The sequence below is a fragment of the Carcharodon carcharias genome, chromosome 6 (assembly GCF_017639515.1).
Source record: "Carcharodon carcharias isolate sCarCar2 chromosome 6, sCarCar2.pri, whole genome shotgun sequence".
NCBI lineage: Eukaryota > Metazoa > Chordata > Chondrichthyes > Lamniformes > Lamnidae > Carcharodon > Carcharodon carcharias.
This window is the reverse complement of record NC_054472.1, coordinates 38,719,083-38,741,088: the sequence shown is the minus strand read 5'-3', so window position 1 is coordinate 38,741,088 and position 22,006 is coordinate 38,719,083. Positions and strand designations below refer to the sequence as shown.

The following is a 22,006-nucleotide window of genomic DNA, read 5'->3' as shown; positions in this document are numbered from 1 at the left end:
TGTTCTGTGGTCGCGTCAATGTCCTGTACAGATAGAGCATTAAAGTAGGAAAGTCTTGCTACATCTCGCTTGCAATAAGTCAATATTCCATTTGCCTTCTTAATTACTTGCTGCACCTGCATTCTAACTTTGTGATTCACATACGAGGATCCTTCTGTACTGCAGCATTTTGCATTCTCTCTCCATTTAAATAATGTTCTGCTTTTCTATTCTTCCTGCCAAAGTAGATGATCTCATATTTTCCCAAATTATACTCCATCTGCTAATTTTTTGTTCATTCACTTAGCCTTTCTATATCCCTCTGCAGACTCATTGTATCCTCCTGACAACTTGCTTTCCTATCTATTTTTGCGTCATCAGCAAATTTGGTTACGATGTACTCAGTCCCTTCGTTCATAAGTCATTAATATAGATTGTAAATAGTTGAGGCCACAGCATCGATCCCTGTGGCACTCCACTGGCTACAGTTTGCCAGCCTGAAAACGACCCATTTATCCCAACTCTCTGTTTCCTGTTAGTTAGCCAATCCTCTATTCATGCTAATATATCACCCCAACTCTTATGTTGTGTAGCAACCTTTTTGAATGCCTTTTGGAAATCCACATACACCAAATCTACTAGTTCCCTTTATCCACCCTGCTTGTTACAACCTCAAAGAGTTCTAAGAAATTTGTCAAATACGATTTTCCTTTCACAAAACCATTGAATAAACTAATTAATTTAATCTAAAAGTGTGTCGATGATTTATTTACCAAATTTGTATATAACACATCATAGCAAAACACTCGGTGATCAAGTTGACATGGTGCCCTGCGGACACGGATATTCCTACTGTGTTCCCCTTGTTGTCTTAGAGGAGCTAAAGGCAGCCTGCTCATGCTATGCGGCTGTGAGGACAGTGTTGTTCAGTCTCATTTGGGGACCTGTTGGGGCTCTTCCTTTGGCTGCACTGCCTGCATCTCTGCAGCGCAGCTGTCGTCACTGGGATCTGGACCACAGATGCTCCCTCTGTCAAAGGGTCAGAGTAAACTGAGGTTGGTGAAGTTCCCACAAGCTGCATGGAACCCTCATTCTCCTCTTGAGCATCCTCAGTCATTAGTGTGTTTTCCTGCTGACATAAAGGTGCCTGCTGCTGGGGGGTGGTGATGTTGTCTGGGGGGGGGGGGGGGGGGGGGGGGGGGGGGGGTGCGGGTGGGGGGGGTGGTGGTAGCAGCTGGAATTCTCTCCAGTTGCCATTGGATCACATGCAAGAGTGCCCTGTTCAGCATCCTCAGCTCCTCATGTGCTCCACGGACATCAGTGTTCAGGCTCTGAACTGATTGGTCCAGGCTATGGAGAGAGCCTTGCACCCTATCCAGGACATCATGCTACTCTTGCATGCACTGTAGATGCTGTTGTATGTGACTCCCAATGAAGTTTTCCACTCTCTCATGGGAGGAGCTAATGCTCTGGAATCTCCAAGATATGGTCAAGTTCATCTGGTCCATGGACTTCTCCATTCACAATGCATGAGCTTGCAATGCCTCAGGGAACTCTAACAGATGGCCACACATTTGCTGTTACTGCTCCAAGTATTGAGCCTCAAACTGAGACTCCTGAGGCCCTTCCTCCCAGCCTTGCAAAGCATCACTGCATCTGCCCTCCCCCATCCAAGGGGGTGTGGCCACAGATGCCTCTGCCTCAGACATCATTTCCTGCACACTAGTGCTATGCTCTTCACTCAGTGTATCGACTCTAACATAGACCCACCAAGGTACATGTACCTGTGCTAGTGCTTGGTGCACTGGTCTGTTGTGATGCTGCTTCTGTCTGTTGGATTGCAAAAACATTCTAGCATTGCACTAGATAAAGTCCATGGGTCAGTATCTGTGTTTTTCACATGTGTGCTGCATCATTAGCTTGGCATCTTTAAAAGGTAGAGATGCGGTGGAGATTTGTGACAAGGTTACCAGTGAATGGTTCGCTGATTTTAGACACGGTGGCCTCATCATAGCTGTGCAAATATGAACATGGCATGCGTTGATGCCATATGGCAATGTTCTCAGGGACAGAGCTCCTTGATGAGCACATGTGCCTTGGGATGAAGTGAGGCTAGGAATAGCCAGGCGAGTGCTCATTGGTTGGCGTCCTCTGTTGAGGCTGTAGGGATAGAGTGTTGCGAGTGTCAGTAGATTTGGCTGACCAGGGCCTGAATTGGACTGCTGTGCACAATTGTAGCACTTTGTGCTGTGACCTGCTGTATGTTCAGATGAGTGTGCAGCCATTTGCAGGGGAGTGCAGAGATAGGTTGGGCCAGCAGACCTCAGAGCTGTGTCTTCTTAGGCAGCAGAGCAGGAGGTCAAGGAAACATGCAATAGTTAAATACAAACATACAAATTACGAGCAGGAGTAGACCATTCGGCCCCTCAAGCCTGCTCCACCTTTGATAAGATCATGGCTTATCTAACTGTGACCTCAACTCTATGTTCCTGTCCACCCCTGATAACTTTTAATTCCTTTGTCAATCAAGTATCTACCCAACTCAGCCCGCTTCCACTGCCCCCAGAATTCCACAGGCTAATGACCCTCTGAGAGAAAATATTCTCTTCATCTGAGTCTTAAATGGAAGACCCCTGATTTCTAAACTGTGTCCCCTAGTTCTAGTCTCTTTCATAAGGGGCAACATCCTCTCAGTATCCACCCTGTCAAGTCCCCTCATGATTTTATATGCTTCAATAAGATCATTTCTTATTCTTCTGAACTCCAAAGGATTCAAGACCAACCTGTCCAATCTTTCCTCATAAGATAATCCCTTCATCAGAGGAATCAATCAAGTGAACCGTCTCTGCATTTACAGCTGGAATTTTCCATCCCCATTGGTGTTGGGCTCATGGCAGGCATGAGCAGACAATATGGCGAGAAAGCCAAAAATCAGTTTCACGCCGTTGTAAAACCAGTGTGCAATCGTCCATTCCACCTGTCAATGGCAGGCAACATTTCCTGCAGCCACATGTCGGGAATGTCATTTTAATACATTTGCATCTAATTATAAGCCCTGCTCACCAGAATCAACCTCCCCACACTGGATCGTCTGGGCACATAATTGTGATTGCACGCTGATATGTTTCACAACGGCATTTAAAAGGCATTCACCTTGTGATCTGAACTTCAAGGGGGACTTGTTGTATAATTCAACCATTCGACTTCGAGGAAGAGGTGCTGTGTAATCAGGCAAGTCGCTTTTTCTTGGCTGGCTGGCAGTGCGGTGCCGGGGTAAGGGCTGCACTGCGGTTGGGACGAGTTGTGAAGGGGAAAGGCAGCACGGTCTGATGGTAGTGCACAAGCACATGCAGGGCAGATACGAATGCAGCCATGCATTAGGAAAACCTTGTATAAAGTGAGCCTTGTTCCGCAGCTGAGACAGTTCAGGCGCAGCTACATTGATGTGCTTGGAGGTGAGGTTCCGGTGCCTGGACATTCTGGTGGAGTCCACAGAGAGTGTCATGCATCATTGTTGCCTGCTACTCCCTTCACAATCTGGTGCTGCATTGGGGGGAGGAGCTGGCTGAGGAGGAGATGGAGGAGCTACGCATCTCCTCTGATGAGGAGGACATTGACAAGGATGAGGGTGATGAGGTCTTCGAAGGCCAAGATGATGGTGATGAGGCCATTGTGTTGTCCAGATGAGGCAGGCATGCTCGGGAGGCTCTCATAGCTGCTAGATTCATGGAGGATTCATGACAGCATTCAGTGGGGAGACTCCATAGATCCTTACATTGCATCTGTGAACGTTTGACTCCTGTATGGCTGAAGGCAGCGCACATACCCTCTGTGATAAGGCTCCTATCATGAAGACACAGCAGACGTCCATAGTCCCTACATTCCAGGAGGACATGCAGTGGGGACATTCTATAGATCCTCACATGGCTGATGGCAGCTCACTTACACTCTGTGAACAGGGTCGTATCATGGAAATGCAGCGGGGAAGCTTTAGCTTCTCCTGATCCTACAGCATCCTTCATGAGCTGAACCCTTCAGGACCACACAGTCACTGAAGAGATTGAGGGGTGCAGCTGAGAGCCCACAGAAAGAATGATGGAACTCTGTGCTGCCAGCCCAGGACATTCCGGCAGCAATGATATGGCCCATTGATGTGCAGGCATGACTGATGTGTCCAGTGACTGTGAAGGCATACCACTGTGTGCTGGGAAGGTTGCACCAAGTACAGGGAGGAGACCCTGGAATGAGACACCTGCCTTTATCTTGTGCAGGAACCAAGGCTTCACATCTGAGTGACACGAACACTGCTCATCATAACATGGAGCCATAGTAAAGGAGATATTCTTGGGCATTTATTTACAATAGTGAGCATTATATACAAGTAATTAACACCCATGCCCAGGCTGCGCACCAGCTTGCCCTGCATGAATACGGATGGAAAGAGTGTAAGCAGGATACCTGTCAGCCCAGATAATAAGGATTGTGTATTGGATAATAAGGATTGGCATGTGTGTGATGGTGAGTGGTGCCACGGACGGGCTGAGGGCACGATCTTAAGGGCAAATGAAGGTGTGTGTGAGAAAGTGAACGGTGATGTCCCTTGAGCTGGCTGTGAGTGAGACCCCTGTGGATGTGTGATGCGCTTGTGAGTGTGTGAGATGAGAAGAATGACTTACCCTGGCAGAACAGAGATCATTCATTCTCTTTTGACATTGGGTGGCTGTCCTCTTTTGAAGGATGTTGGCAATGGCCACCGTTGCCACTGCCTCCCGTGCGAGATTGGAAACCTTCTTAGCTAGTGTTCACCAAGTGTGAGGGGGAGAGGACTTCGTGGCGAGCCTCTATTGCATCCAGTAGGTGCTCGAGGTAGGTGTCACTAAATTTGGGGGCAGCATGTTTCCTCCCATTGGCAGTTTCCTATCCTTTGAACGTTGCCAGCTCAGTGCAGGGGCAGCCTTTAAATATGGCACCGAGTTTATTGAAGGCCTGAGGTGATGGCGGGCTGTGCCAGTGACCGGGTGTGTTTCTCGGGAATGCATAATTAATGAGGTGGGATGCACCAGTAATGGGACGATATGGTGCAAAAAGCCTCCCTTGCAGCTGTCGGGTAAAACGTCCTTTTTCCCGCCCGCTATCATACTTAGTGCAGATCTGGGACTATTCTGGCCTATATCATAGCTTAAGTAAAGAGACAAAAACTATACACAGTACTCCAGATGTGGCCTTACCAATGCCCTGTACAACTGTAGCATAATTTCCCTACCTTTATATTCCATTTCCCTTGCGATAAATGACAACTTTCCATTTACTTTCCTAATCACTTGCTGGTTGCATACTAACTTTTTCTGATTCATGTACCTGGACACTCAGATCCATCTGCACTGTAGAGTTCTGCAATCTCTCTCCATTTAAATTGTATGCTGCTTTTCCATCCCTACCAAAGTGGACAAGTTCACATTTTCCCACATTATACTCCACCTGTCAAATTTTTGCCCACTCACTTAATCTATTTCCCTTTGCAGGATCCTAATGTTCTCATCATGATTTACTTTCCTTCCTACCTTTGTGCCATCAGCAAATTTAGCAACCGTACACTTGGTTCCTTTGTCTAAGTCATTGAAATAGATTGTAACTAATTGTGGCCCCAGCACTGAACACTGTGCACTCCACTAATTACTGCTTGCCAACCTGAAAATGAGCCATTTATCCCTACTCCCTAGCTAGGATTTTCCGTGCCTGCCGGCATTGGGTGTGTTTGGTGGCATGAGCGAAAAATATGGCGTGATCAGTCTCACAACAGCGTGAAACCAGTTCGCGATCGTCCACTCAGCCAGCCGATGGCATGCCGCGTTCTCCACCATCAGACATCGGGAACCTCATTGCATTATCTGCACATCATTATTAGGCCAGCCCGCCAGAATCATCCCCCCCACCCCCCCACAACTGGATCGCCCTCCCACGTCGGTGGGAAAACACGCTGACATGTTTCACAATAGCACATAAGCGATATGCACTTCTCAGGCTGCTCTGCATTCAGGACTTCAAGATTTGTTTGCCTACCTTGCTTCGGTCAGCACTCGCAGTCATCAGCGCCAGGTTCACATACAGCACCTCATCACTGTTAGCGGGGGCTCACGGCAGGTCTGTACCTACCAGATCAGCCATATGTGGGTGGCTTTTCAATGGCTGCAGGGCAAGGCTTACATGAAGAAAGGGGAGAAGCGGCCTCAGGCAAGGGAAGAGGCTGCAGGGTGAGAGCTGTACTGGGGAAGGAGGGAATCCTAGGGCAAGTGTGGGGCCACATGTTGATCTGTGCAAGTGGCCTCAAGATGGTGATGCCTGAAGAGGCCGCCTTCAGAGGAGATGAGGCCACATGGACATGTGAGGGTATGTGTCTGAGAATGGGTGGCAATGTCCCTTGAGCTGGCAGTGAGTGTGTGACTTTAGAGTGCTGAGACAGTTGCAATATTATGGCTAAATGGATGAGATCGATCATCTTCTATCTGCATTGGATGACTAACCTCTTCTGTGCAGCATTGGCACTGTTCACCATTGTCATCGCCTGCCAAGCCATGGTGGTACTGTTGTTGCCCCTTCTGTAGCCAGAGCGAGGGTAAAGGACATTACAGTGGGCCTCCATGGTGCCCGAAGAGCGTTCAAGGTCTTCACTCTTCTTGCCTTTCAGGGCCATGTCTTCTTTGCTGTAGCCCCGGGCTGGAAGCACTGAACACGGCTGTACTTTAAGTGTGGTGCCTGGCACGATGAAGCAGCGAGGTGATGGTGTGACAGGCAAATCAGAGCCCACCCACCATGGAAACGGTTTTCGGGTGTGTACAAGAGGTGGCAGCTCATCTGCCAACAATTAAGGGGCTTATTAAGGCCCTTAAGCAATTAATTAAATTGCATTTTTCACTGCCTGCTCAACCAGGTGGCCTTTGCATTTTTCACAAAACCTTAGCCATGGACGGGATGAGGTTTCCAATGGTTACCAAAAAAGCAGTAAAAATGTTTTAACATCCTTTTCTTACATGTCCCTTTCCATGTGACTGAGTCACATGTGGGGACATGTTTATATCATTTGTAACAAGTTTATTTTTGTAAAATTCTTCAGCTCCCTGAGGCAGCTGTCTGCTCTCCTGCGGGCATGCTCACACTCCTCCTGCCCCCACTCCAGCAGCTCTGAGGCTCTTTGTGCGCATTCCATGCTGGCTGGCTGTTAATTGGCCAGCCAGCCTGAAATCGTGGTCAGAGCCCGATCGCAACCGGCAATCCGACTTGCAGCCGTTCCCAGGCTCGCCCGCTGCATTTGCCAACAGCAGGAAAATCCTGCCTCAGGTCTAGAATGTCCAGCTCTCTGACTGGTTCTAGAAAATGCTACTCTAACAAATTGGCCTGATTATAACCTATGAACTCATCTTCCAGGCTACCTTTGCCGATCTGATTCATTCAATCTATATGTAGATTAAAATCACCCACGATTATGGCAGTATTTTTCTTACAAACCCCCATTATTTCTTCTTGTATACTTCCTAGTTTCCTGTCCTTCTGAATTGTCAAATACAAATAAAGGGTTATACAATATACAATACAAGGGTTGTGATATTACTGAGGATTCCTTTAAGATAGGCCAACTTTCACAGGAATATAAAGCTATTAGCCAATTAGGACATCAACAATTACAATAACTACTCATTCAGCACTGTCAACAATAATGTTTACTTCAGTGGAGACCTTAGATTTCTTGCAGCACAAAGATGGCAGCAGAGGTGGCCATTTTACCAGTCCTGGGACAAGCTCGGCCCACCTCTGCTTAACCCACCGTATGCACTCCCATGCTTGTGAGGGAGGCCTGCCTTCAGCCCATCCCCCCCTCTCTCCCGCCTCCCCCTCTGATGAAAATCACGCTGCCTGGCGCTTCCAGACAGTTTCGCAACATCAAGAAATTTCCCAATTCTTGAATCCCGGCTCTAAGATGAGAATACGGTCCACAAAATTAGACAGCACAGAATGAGCTCTTAAAAAGGGCTATTCCTTTGTTTTTCTCCATAACCCTTCATTTTTTTCTTTTTTAAGTATATACCCATCACCCTTTTGAATGTCATCACTGAATCCACATCCACTACCGTTGTTCACTAACTTTGCAAGGGGGTATCTTAAATAAAATACTGTTTGCAGAGAATGAAGTTTGAACACGCTGCTTTCTGATAGAATAAGCTGGCTAACCAGAACCCTGTACACCATGCCGCTTAGTACTGATGAAGAGAGGATCAAATTGTTCTGGGGTAATACTGAATTCCAGATGAAGAGGAAATTAGACCTTAAAATGCCCATCAGCTTCCATTCTGTCGATATGGAGTTGTGCTCAAATATCCTCATTAGAATCTCATTAGAATATGCATAAACATAAAATGGGCAAAAATTAGCAGAAAAAGCAGTATCAAACTCTCACTTTATATTCCTCCTTGAAGTATGAAAATTGGTTTCAACTTATTTCACCATCATTTTTGTATGTCAGGCACAGCATGTTTAAGAACCTGTGATCAGGGAAGTTTTTGAATTTTTAATGTCATAAAAACACATACAAAGAAACTTAATTTCTGAAATTTGAGTTTCAATCCAAAAATGACTGACTAAAATGAAGGTTTCCACTTCTTAGTGACTGTAAGACTCTGCATGAAATAAATTTGGTAAGTTTCAATTTTGTTTTTGGTGGTTATGAAACCTAGTGGAGAAATTTATATAGTTCTGCCATGTCGCATTTTCAATCTAGCTTTTTCTATTCCAATGTTAAATTGTTCACACATACAACATGAAGGCCTGAATTTTTCCTGCATTGGGCAGGCTCGGCGGGAGTGGTCGCGGAGCCGACTGCTGCCAGCGATCAGCTCCGCACCACCATTTTACACAGGCTGGCCAATTAAAGCCTGCCAAGCATAATAGGCGAGCGGTAGCTCTCAGCGCTACCTGTGCGAGCAGGGGGAGGAGAGAGAGTCGGGGCCAGTGCACTTTTGCGCATCTGCGCAAAAGAACCCTTCGAACTCCCTAAGGCACTTCAGGAAGATTGAAGCGCTTTTGAAAACAATAAATAAAATTCACAAAAATTTAATGAAATATGTCCCCTCATGTGACTGTGTCACATGGGATGGGACATGTTTTTATTTTTCAGGAAAACTTTTTATTTGATTTATGAAAGCTTTAGGAAACCTCATTCTGCTCATGGATGAGGTTTCCTAAAAAATGTAAAGGCCGCTTGGTCTTTTCACCTGCCTGCCAACCATAAGATTGGCTGGGCAGCGGTAAACTTGACATTAATTACTTTGTTAATGGCCTTAATAGGCCTATCAATTATCAGCAGGCGTGCAGCTGAGTCCGGCGCGCGCCCGCCGAATGAAACATCACAAAACAGTGTGATGATGTTAGGATGCATGCCCGATGCCAATGTGCATCATTTTACACGCCGGTGTGTCAGGACCCCCCCCCGCCCACCCCACCGCACACACACACACCGACTGTAAAATCCTGGCTGAAGTCTGTTTGTTTAATTTCCAGTTTAGAGGAGAAAATTGTCAATCCCTTTAATATAAACTGAGAATATTATATCTGTCAAAAGTAGCCCTTTCTCCCAATTTGTTGATTGCAATATAATTGTTTAGAATTCAGTTGAGACCAGTTGTTTTCTTGCCTCTATTCCAAAAACTGACATAATTTTTGAAATGATTGCCCTAGCAACAATCTGTTTTTTTTCATCTGACCTGCATCAGTGGATTATGTTCAATAGAACAAAGCCAGAAAACTGTCAAAATCACAGATGGGGAGAATTGATTAATTGCCAATGGGGTAGAATAGAAAAAGAACTTGCATTTATATGGTGTAATTCGCATCCTCAGGGCATCCCAAAGCGCTTCACAGTCAATCAATTATATTTTAAATGTGGTCACTATTGTCTTGCTTGCAAAGGCAGTAGCTAACACCTGCCACACAAGGTCCCATAAACAGCAATGTCATTGATAATTAGGACTGTTAGTTGAGAGATGAACATTGGCAAGGACATTGGGGGAATTCCCTGTTTTCCCTGGAAAAGTGTCATAAAAGCTTATACAAACATTGAAAAGGCTAGTTTGTCTCATCCCAAATCAGCACCTTTGACAATTCAACATTTCCTCAGTACTGCACTGAAGTGTCAACCCAGATCACATGCTGATGTCTGAGGTAGGGCTTAAACTCACAACCTTCTGACTCAGAGGTGAACATGCTCATACAGCTAAGCTGACACAATTGTAATACTTGCGCCACCAATTAGTTGTGCTGCCCAGACTCATCAGTTGAGAACAGACCTGTTCTGGTCAAGATCACAATCATAACTGAGCATCTCTTCCATTTTGTGCACGTGACACATTCACGGTCGGCGATTAGGCATTACTGCCTGAATTTGAGTCAGAACTAATATAAGTGAAAAGGAGAATGAACTTAACTATATCAACTCTTAAAACTGAAAGAATAATTAGCTTAGCTTCATTACATTAGGTAAAATAGCGACAATCTTATCAATACCTTGAAGGATCTTATAAATAAAGATCTAGCAGACCTTCTAAGAAATTTAGTTTGCAATTAATCAACAAAGCTGTTTTTTTTTTTCTTTTTTTTTAGGTGGCCAGCTTTGGTGCACAATGACTAAAATGCTATCGGAGGGTGAGGAACTGGTTGCATTTGCTGTGGAATTTGACTCAAGGCTGCAAGCTGTCAGCCAAATGGCCATCACAGAGGGCATGTATCCAGCACGCCTCCTGGACACAATACAGCTGCTCCCTCAACAAGCAGCCATGGCATCCATTTTACCTACAGCGATTGTAAACAGTAAGTTTAAAATTTATGCTTTTCATCGTGAACCTGACTTTTGTTTTTAACGTAAGATAATTGCACTTACGTGACAAGACAGAACACAGTTTTAATCTGCCTTTTAAAGATTTAGTTTAGAGCAGAAAGTGCCTTATTTTGAAAATGAAATGAAAAAGTTGGTGTGATTATACAATCGGATTTCATTTTCTGTACTCCTACCAATTTTTACATAAAATTACAGAAAGGAAGATTGTCATCTAGTATCATTAATTCTTGTTAAAATACTTATTCTCATATACACCAAGCCAACTAATATGAATGCTATACAGTTAACCAAACAAGTGCTGTGACTATTCCTTTAAGATATAACACTATGCTTTTTGGGCAGAAAAGCTGAGAAACTTCAACCCAGTTGGCTTTAATGAAACAACATGAGGAATATTAATGCAGGTTAACTGGCCTAAACCCAGACTCTATACAAATCATTTACATATCATCTTATATAACATCTGTTCTCTTGCACTACAACAAGCACATTTTGTGATAATTATCATTTATTTCATGTATCATGTTCCTTTGTACTTTGCATTTGATAAATGTACGTTATGTCTTGTATGATGTTCCAAACTTGTACAGTTCTTCTTAAAAGAACACTGTCATCTTGACAAACCTTGTATTATTTGAGGGAAGAGAGCAAAGTAGAAGGATGTTATTTTCCTCATGACAGTATCTTGTAAACGCATTGATGCTTTTTGATGCAATTTATATCTGTACCATTGTAAACAAATAAAAAAATATTTACAGTGCAAATAGCCCTTTAAACCATAAGATGTAAAATAAAAAGGCAGGGTCAGAGAAGGAAGCTGATCATTACTTTTGGTGTCATGAATTTTAATTATTTTATTAGTAGATGTTCTTGCAATCACAGAAGAGACCTTGGGCAAAACTTTCAACTTTGGTGGGGGATAAAATAAGTGTTAATGGATGAGTCAGCTGTTATATACCCCGTCTGATTTTCCTTCCATTTAAAATCAATGGAAAGGTGAAACAGGAAATGTATAATGGGCCAGTGATCCACTACTGCTTCTTCTATGCCCTTGTCAAAGTTAAATGTTTTGTACCATGCCTGTTTAGCACATAGGATCTCTGAACAATTTCACTGAGGCGGAAAGCAAAAACTGCAGATACTGGAAATCTGAAAGATGAACAGAAAATACTGGCAGGTCAGTCAGCATCTTTGGAGGGGGCAAAGTTTTGAGTGTGGACCCTCTGTCAAATGGTCTGTGCTTGAAACATCTATGACATTCATTTCTCCGTTTCCTCCATGGATGCTGCCTGACCAGCATTTTCTGTTTTTGTTTTGCAGAGGCAGAGACTGTCTTGCCAAGGTCAAAGATTAGATAGTTACCAATTTAACAAAACTTTGGCAGAATGAAGACAGAACAAAGGTTTTATTCATTTTATACTTTTCAGTAAATAATTGTAATATAACCAGAATTCATCATATATATATTTAGAAGAAGCTTAATATGATGGACTTTGCATTATTGGTTAATTTTGACAAAAATGTAATTGGGAACCTGTTAATAATTTGCTGAAGATTGTTTCACAATCTTGAGGAAGTCAAAAACATAATATAGCCTCAAATCATTTTGATGAATTAAAACTGCCTGATTTCACCCATACATCTATTCTTTCATTGCAGAGGATATCTTTCCATGCAAGTCATGTGGAATTTGGTACCGCAGTGAACGCAACCTGCAGGCTCACCTTATGTACTACTGCAGTGGGAGACAAAGGGAAGCATCCTCACTACCAGAGGAGAAAGAGGCTGGTCCTCTTCAGCAACCATGCCCTTACCCACAATGCAGCAAGAGCTTCCCCAATGCCAGGGCTCTTGAAATTCACATGAATTCACACAGTGGTAAGAGTCACTACGGGGTAATTTGAATTTTGCATTGTCAATTCACTGATAGCTGCAAAATGGAGTTTAGAAAGTTACATAGGCTGGATTGAAAGGATAATTTAGGATGATGTTTCTAGCCTGTTACATTGTAATCACAGTACTCAACGATAGTAAATGATTTGAATAGCATTATATCTCAAACCAGCCATTACAAAACACAACTAAAAATGCAGCTTTATGTTAAATGTGGAAGTTGCAGTATCCCTATTGAAGCCTTATCAGAGTATTAGTACATGTGCATGTGTTAGATAAGTTGACTTAAATTAATAGCAACCTACCTCAATGAAAGTACATTCTGGAGCAAACATTATTTGCCCAGTTAAGCTGTTAATTCTTGGTTAAAAAAAATTAAAGGAATAGTGTTTCTTAATTGGCACTGTAGATGGTACAATGCTAATATTGGAAACTACCAACAATAATAAGTCAATTCAATATATGTAGCGATTCAGGATGCCACAACAAGGTGGGGAATAGGATGGCACCCTCAATTTCCCCACATGCTGAATTGCAGATTTAAGCAGTACGGCTGTGGACAGGTAACATGGGGAGACCAAATGCCTATTCACAAAGAGTGAGGAAAATTAATGGAAGCGTCAATCTGAAGATGTTCCTGGCTGGCTAAAACTGGTTAGTTTTAGCATCCACCTGCAGATGTTGTCATGGAGACTAGGGAAAAAAAGAAAAGGGAAAAAGAAACAGCAAAGCAGAGGGGATGTTACCCCACACCCTTACCCCCACAAAAACAAATCACAAATGATATTTTTACCAAATACACTTCCTACCATTTCCAATGCAAATTTGCTAAGATGATTGCATTTGTACATTACCTACCTGCATCATTTCAAAGGTTGTCACTGAATCGGCTTATTACTCTTGCCTGTCAGACAATTTGAATTGGATGGAGACAGGACCAACTAAGTCCAAGGAAGGTTATGGGGCCTTAGAGATTTGTTTCAGTAGCTTAAGTGTTTACCCACTCTAAGTGCTAAATACCAATCAAGTTGTGTATTTCTAACATCTTCTATCTTTTTCTTCGGATGCTTGGAATTTGTACTTATTTTAAATTTCAACTGTTGGAGTTGATAAACACATACCTATGACAATGATAATTTCATACCCACCTAAAATGGCATAGCAAATGCAACAGCATGCAAGTGTCATTGTTTTATTGTAGCTATAATAAATGGGTTACTGTAAGCCAAAGTGGCCTTTCTAGTGCATGCAGATACATAAGACTCGATTTTAACTTGCAAGCAGGTATGTAGCAATGACTGATGTGCCCATCAAAGTGTGGTAATTGACAGGTTTAGCGATTTTAACCTCTGGGCCTCATTATCGTGCCATTTGCTGACTTCTCAACCAAAATGATCACAACGTTGAGGGGAAGCAGCCACCTAGCTGTTAACCCCACATATGGGGTATGGATTCTGTGAAAGCTCTGGGATAAGATCCTGGTCAGGGGAGGTCAGAAGAAATCTGGGGCACAGGAGGCTCAAGTATTTATTTGTGGAGCTCGGGGTGCACTCTTGTCCTTTCTGGCTCACAAGGAACTTTAAAAAATAAAACTCAGCCTCTGCTATTTTTGCTGGCTGCTGATCTGGCCAGTTTGCCTGGCAAGGAAACCACCACTCTTCGCATACTCGGGTGTAAGGTTAAATATAATGAAGTAATTGGAACCTGATCTGCATATTTAAAAAGAATCCTATCAGCTTTGAGTGGGTACCCTTCCCATCTGCAATTTGAGGCTGGATTTTACAACCTGGGGTGGGGTGGCAGATGGGGGTTGGGCAGGGGCCGTAAAATTTGGTGCCATTCCATGTGCCTACCCGCCCACTCCCTCCACAATTTTAACTGCAACAGAGGTGGCATTGGGAGGCCTGCCCGTCTGTAGGTGAGCTGAGGCCCGTATGGGCTTCTTTCTGCTGCCGCTGGGGAGATTGGCACTGTGTGTCCAGCCTGGCAGGTCTCACTGGGTGAACTGATGGTTGGTCAAGGGGTTGTGCCACCTTTGCAGGCCCTCTGTGCCCTTCAGAGGCCCCTCCCAAGGTATTCCCCCCTGCCATGTCCAATAAGGCCCCTACCAACCCCTCACTTCCACTCCCCTACTTGCCATCACCTGCCAACCTGGCTCTGGCAAGACCCCAGACTTAATATCCGGGCTCCATTGCAGCACCCTTTTTTGGGATAGGCTGCAAACCCTAGAAATGGCCACTGATCCCATTTGATTGGCTAGCAGTTCTCGGAGAAAGGACTTTCTCCCCCAGTTGGGGTAAGATACCCACCTCAAGCCCTTAAATGGCTGTGGGATAAGTTGGCCAAGTTGACCCCCAGCTTTTGCACATGGAGATGGAGACCCCGCCACCCCTGACACCAGTCCCTGGTATCCATCAGATGGAAAGAGTTAAAATTGAAGTTGTGATCTCCATATTTTCCCTCAGGAGCACCAAGTACATAGAGACAGAAAAGTTGAGAGAAAGCCACATCTGTCTAGATCCACTGACAACGAACTTGGTTTCATGGTTGATTAATTATTTTCTTTATATTATCTTCAAGTGAAATAAATAAAATTATATTTTTATTGTGTTATATTAATTTAAAAAAAATACAATGGGGAAAGATAACATTCTGTTCCATGTTAGGAATGGAAGGGCTTTGTTTCACTACGTTGCACTGAAATATTTCAATGTGTTCTGTTGCCAGCTTTTTCCATTTGAAAAATGTTGTGTTTAGCGAAAGACTTGTATTGAATAAAAATTAATACCACAAAGATAGCATCTCTTTTTATTGCCCCTTATACAAAATCGGAACCTATTTTAATATGGTTTTAACCCTTTGAGTGTTGGACATCTTTTGCATTATTAAGGGTAGATAACTATGGTAAATTTTCCATTTGGATTCTCCCAGCAGATGACATAAATACTGGGAAATTGCACACGCACAGTCCATGACTTCCATTCATTTGCCAGGCCCACACATTGGGGAAAACTTACTCTATTTTTGCTGTTAGATAACCACCAAAAATGCTTTCTCTTAAAATATTCTATGCTCTTTTACTCTATGCCTGTTTTATAAATATATATTTACAAATATAGTTTAATTGTAGATGACACTTTATTACACAATCAGAGATTCTGATAAAGTTAGAAATCACAAAAGTGATGGCCATGAATCCTGCAATTGCATTATAACTTTTCAACAGTTCCAGTGCCTCCTGTTTTATTTGATACAACATTTACAACATTTGATTTGGTCAATGCACAATTTGATTTGGTCAGTGTAATAAAAGATTAAAGGGTGGTAAGGCAAAACCTTCATTGCGGTTAAAAAGTGTTGAATATGCACTTGACGTTAGCACCTGCAAGCTATGGACCAAGTGCTAAAGGGTGGGATTAGGCTGGATAACTCATTTTTGGCTGGCGCACATACAATGGGTAAATTTCTGTGCTGTAAATTTTTCCATGTTTCTATAAGATTTTTGCCCAAGTACACAGTGATGCACCAAACTGTTGTGTTTTCCACAAAGCAGGCTGTATGCGGGAAATATAATTTCTTGGCTCATTCCTTAATAATTTATATTGTAATAAATAAATGATGTGATGAAATCCCTACACAGTGCTTAAAGGGTGTAAAATGGTTAGTCCATTTGGTATTGAACAACAAAACACAATCTAATGTTGCACAAGAGACAGGCTGTCAGATCGTTTGCATTATTAGTGGTTTTCCCTTAAATTAAACATAGCTAAAACACCTTAAAAATCATCAAATGAGTACAATAATCTGGAAGTGACTGCTGACAGTATTAACTATCGAATGCTTAACTTTATTTGAAATTGCATTGTCTGCTGTTTTAATGCAAGCACTAACTCATTTATTTGAAAAGAGTTAATGTCTACATCATAATAGCAGACATAGGAATATCATCCTAATGAGGCAACCATTTATCCACCACAATTGCCAATCATCATTTTTGACTTTGTTAAATTTCCATTCTTCTACTTTGGCAATACTAAGTTTATCAAAACCTTCCTTGTTCATGGTTTTGTAAAAGACAGAGGTACATTAAAAGACTGAATTCTAGTTAGCTTTTTGTTTGCTAAATACCATGTACTAATACTGTACTTTGTGGAAAAAATGACAAATTCAAAGAAGTTAATGACAAAGTTAATAAATGTACATAAAACTACATGGCAGATGTATTATTTGATTAACTTTCCATTGCAAAGTCTACTGTCAGTCCATCATGGAACTGCAATAGTGAAAATGTTTTCTTTCTGAACAGGTTTGAAAGTTGAAGAGTCCCTTTCTGCTGGTGCCAGCCTGAAGTGTACCATCTGTGAGTACATAGCAGACAATGTGCTAAGCTTCCAACACCATGTACTCACTCACCTCACGCCAGCTGCCTTCAAATGCAGTCACTGCCACTTTGGTTTCCAGAACCATAGGAAGCTGCTGCAGCACCAGGAGCTCCATCACAGTCAGGGCAGGAGACTGCGAAGGGAAAGCGAAAATGAACACGTGCCACTTGACAATGAGGATGCTTTTCAGTCGACAGCAGCAGATACAGCAAGCAGACAGGAAGTCCCACCATGTCCAGGAGTCAGCCAGAATAAGGAAGTGTGCTCTGACACTGAGGTTGAAAAGGTGGAGAAAAATGTACAGTTGAGTGTAACAAATCCGAAGAATGAAACACAGCCTGCAGGAAACAGGCAGAGCTTTCCATACACCAGAATCAAATCGGAGCCATCTAGCCCACGGCTTGCTTCTTCTCCAATTCAGCCTAACATAGGATCCAATGTCCCAATGGGTCCCTTCCTTTCTCAGTTTGCTCTCTCCCAGGATATTTCCATGGTTCCTCAAGCTTCCGAAATCCTTGCTAAAATGTCTGAACTCGTACATCGCAGGTTAAGACAGGGCGGGAACAACTATCCACCTGTCATTTACAGTCCACTTGTACCAAAAGGGGCTATTTGCTTTGAATGCAATATCACATTCAACAATTTGGATAACTACTTGGTTCACAAGAAACATTACTGCAGCACTCGATGGCAGCATGTAGCTAAGTCACCAGACTTCACCAACACCAGTGAGAAGGTGACAGAGACACTAAGTCCCAGCAGTGGGCACAGTCCTATTAACATTCACAGTGCTATTTGTCATCTACCTGATCCAGAAAATCCACTTCTTCAGTCAACCAGTATCAACTCCTCTGTAGTCCTAGATGCAGCAGGCTCTAATGGAAAAAGTCCAGACAAGGAAAGTTCAATGCAGTTGAAGAAAGAGTCAGCTACCAGCAGCAATGATGAACAACTCAATGGAAAATCCAAGGATGTGAAAAGCCCCAGCACTCCCATAATGGACATCACTAATGATCCAAATAAGACAACATGCGAAGCATGCAATATAACTTTTAGTAGACATGAAACATATGCTGTGCACAAACAGTACTACTGTGCATCACGCCATGATCCACCAATGAAACGTATGGCAGCAAATAAGGTACCAGCAATGCAAAGAACCATACGTAGTCGCAAGCGGCGGAAGATGTATGAGATGTCACTCCCAGAACAGGAACAAAGATCACAGATGGTCCATCAAGCTTTCCTTAGTGTATCTGCCATGGGTAGCCCTGGAACATCTTCTCAAGAATCATTGGAGAATCCAGGTGAAACCTCCCACCAAAGGTGTGATATGTTTCTTGGAAAGCAAATGGAACCCTCTGTCCCTGGGACTAGAAGCATTGCTTCTGTCAAGTGTAGTACAGCACTGCCTGTAGTTGTCAGTATGGAGCTGGATCTTCCTATGGATCTAAGCAAAAAGTGTTCACCTCAAACTGAGAAAACAACCTGTTCTCCTAAAAGACTTTTGGATTACCATGAATGTACTGTCTGCAAGATTAGTTTTAACAAAGTAGAAAGTTACCTTGCTCACAAGCAAAATTTTTGCCCAGGAATGGGTGTCCAACGTGGTGAAGTAGGCCATTTTGAACAAACAAAATTTCAAGAGCAGCAACGAGAAGGTGTTTTAGTGAAAAGTGAAGCAATAAGCCCTGCAGGCAGCAATGAAAGAAATATAATCAAATGTGAGAAAAATGAAAATTCAAAGCACATCTCCCCAAATGGAAATATATTCCCCCCACAATTAGCAACTCTTCACGGGCTGAAAGCTTTCAATGAGGCAGCTCAGATAATTTCTGCTAAGGAAGAAAACAAGAATTTGCTCTATCCAAATTGCCTTTATCCTGGAGCAATAAAAAAAATGACAGGGACTGAGCAGTTATCTCCGTATTATGGAATTAAGCCCACTGACTATATCTCAGGAGCTGTTTTCATACGCAGTGAGATAGACGAACTGGTGCAAGCCACACGTGATAGGATCGATCCTCCTAGAGACCTACCTGTATCTAACGGATGTTCTCCTCAGAAGAAGGAACCTGTTCCATCAATACCAAAGAGCAGGGGCTTGATAGCAGTCAATGGAGGAATAAAACAGGAAGACAGGCCTTTCTCAGGCAACCCACATCAAGATAGCTTATCCCAGAGTTTCCAACAAGCAGATGGCCCGGAATCTCCTCCATGGGTATCTGAGAATCCCATCCCTGCAAATGAAAATGCCTCACCCACAGCTAAAGCTTCATTAGAAGAGCAATTAGTCCACACACCAAAAAACATTGGTGGTTCTGCCCAGCCCACAAACAGTGGGAAATACTGTCGCCTCTGTGACATTCAGTTCAATAACTTGTCTAACTTTATAACCCACAAGAAGTTCTACTGCTCATCACATGCTGCAGAACATGTCAAATGAAAATTACTGTCATGCACTGCATCTGTCTGTAGAATAGTGTTAGCCATGCACAGTTTGTATAAAAAAAGAAAAAAGAAAAAATTGCTGCTTGAGTTACATCAGGACAGTTACACCAGGACAATCAAGGGATAGCTGTGTAGTTCAATGGCTTGAGGCTAGTCTGTCATTTCATAATGCTGTTCATAAGTCTTGATATTAATGTGAAATGTCAGTGCTATTTTTCACCGGAATTAATTTATTTTCCAAGCAGTATTCATAGCTGTGGTTAAATTTCAATTTTTATTTAAAAAGTTTATACTGAAATTGTTTTTAACGTTATTGTATAGTTATTCTCGTGTAACGATTACGGTTTGCACTGTAGAGAGAGGTCCGAGTCACATACATAGAGACAGCATTTGTAGGTAAACTGGTGAGGTAAAGCACTTGTGTATTCGAATATCCCTGTATTTGTTGCAACTTTGCTGTACATGCCAGAATATAAGTTGCATTCATTTTAAGACTGCAAACGCCAGAAGGTATTATAGGCCTTAAAAACTAAAGTGGCATATAAATTCCATTTCATATTTAATACATTTTCAGTCCTAAATTGCAGCTTATATATCAGCATATACAGTAATTAGTAGGCTTTGCATAAGATGATATATATGTAGCAGTTTGTTCCTATCCATTTTCTTAAACTGAGGTATGTATGTTTTATTGAAGTTGTTAACTTTCTTGTATAGTAAACTGTACTGTACTTTCCTTTGCTGACGCTTTTGTCTCACTTTTGAAACATTTGCTGTAAAATGCAAAATTTAATATGAACAACATTACTGGAAGCAGTATTGAACAGTGGTTGAAACCTTCCTGCTGTATTTCATTGAAAATATAATTAGTAGTTGCAGTTTGCTGTTGCAAAAATCATTTTGGGGACAATAAAATCTGAATAATGGAGTACCAATACTGCAACTGGTGATAAAACAAATATTGTTCTACTTCTGATAGAAATTATTTCTCAACAATGTTGTTACTATGCATGTATATGGATGGAATAAAGATTCCATAAAGTGAGAGAACATTACTTGGCTTGCATCATTGTTGTGCATGAGGCGACATTTTTAATCGCTATGTGTAAGCATTTCAGATTTGTTTATGGAAGCGCTTTACTCCAAATCTTCCAGGTGATTTGCAAGGGTAAAGATTGGAAATTCTGGTTCCAACACAAGTGACTTTCCATTAAAGTCTGTATGGATGATATATATGCTGGACAGTTTCCTCCACAATCAAGTATGTTGTATTGCAATGCTATCATGAAAGATATGGATCCTGTAGTGTCACCATCATTAGCATAGAATGAAAGGCCTATCCATATCTATAGCCTTCTTGGTCATTGTTGGTGAAAATAGACATGTATGAAAAGTGGTGCATTGCCTAAGTTAACCTACAGGGTGGGATGGAGTTGCTGGCAAGGGAATGTAGTTTGTGGTGGAGACCAGAGACAGTTGACGGAGTCATCCCAGATTTGCACAAAGTGCGGTAGCGGGTGGGGAAAAAAGCCATTTTACCCACCAGCCACAATGGCGGGTTTTCACGCTGTATCATCCCATTCCCGCCTCATTAATTATGCAACCATAGGAAGTATGCCGTCTTGCTGATGGATAGCCTCCGGTTTGCCCACCATGCCATTACCTCACCGCTTCCTCACACAGGACATCATATTTAAACTGCAGCTGCACGCACGCTTCTCAATGCTTGCAGCCCAGGACTGCTCCAGTGAAGATATGGCCCCAGAAGCCAAAAAGAGTGCAGCCCCCTAAGTCAGTGACACATCCCTGGGACACCTTCTGGACACCATGGAGGTCCACCGCGATGACCTCTGTCCCTGATCTGGCCACAGGAGGCCCATCAGTCTCACCGCTCTGGCTTGGGAGGTGGTGGCAGAGGTCATCAGTGCCAATGCTGCACACAAGAGGTCAGCCATCCAGTGCAGAAAATATTTGAATAATCTCATCTGTACACCAGGATGAGGCAACCAACTTATGACTCTAAACTCTCACACTCACAAGGTTATCACACATTCACTGGCATCTCATTCACTGCCTGCTCAAGGAACATCACCACTCACTCTCTCACACATGCCATCACAACTTCATCTGGCCTCTTCAGCCCTCACTATCTTGAGGCCACTTGTCCAGGTCAACATGTGCCCCCACACCCATCCTAGGATATCCCCCTTCCTCAGTACAGCCCTCACCTCAGGCCACTTCTCCCCCTTCCCCAAACAAGCCCTAGTCCCACAGCTGGTCTGGTAGTAGAGGTCTGCCTGTGAGCCCCCCTAAAAGTGATGTGGTGCTGCCTGCGAAACCTGGCACTAATGATCATGATTGCTGCCTGAAGCAAGGTAGGCAAACAAACCTCAAAGTCCCAAGTGAAGTGCAGATGCAC

The 22,006-nt window shown here is 42.9% G+C and overlaps 1 protein-coding gene across 3 annotated transcripts in view; it reads left to right on the top strand.

Moving 5' to 3' along the window:
• zfpm2a (zinc finger protein, FOG family member 2a) overlaps nt 1-20,634 on the top strand; it is a 1,033,040-nt gene extending 1,012,406 nt beyond the window's left edge. For 2 of the 3 annotated variants that reach the window (XM_041189566.1, XM_041189568.1), the window contains 3 exons: nt 10,627-10,833; nt 12,521-12,739; nt 17,061-20,634. In XM_041189566.1, the coding sequence (XP_041045500.1) occupies nt 10,627-10,833; nt 12,521-12,739; nt 17,061-19,582 (2,948 nt within the window). In that variant the 3' untranslated portion in view covers nt 19,583-20,634. The remainder of the gene's footprint in view (nt 1-10,626; nt 10,834-12,520; nt 12,740-17,060) is intronic. The other variant, XM_041189567.1, reaches the window with a different exon arrangement.
• The last annotated feature ends 1,372 nt before the right edge of the window (nt 20,635-22,006 follow it).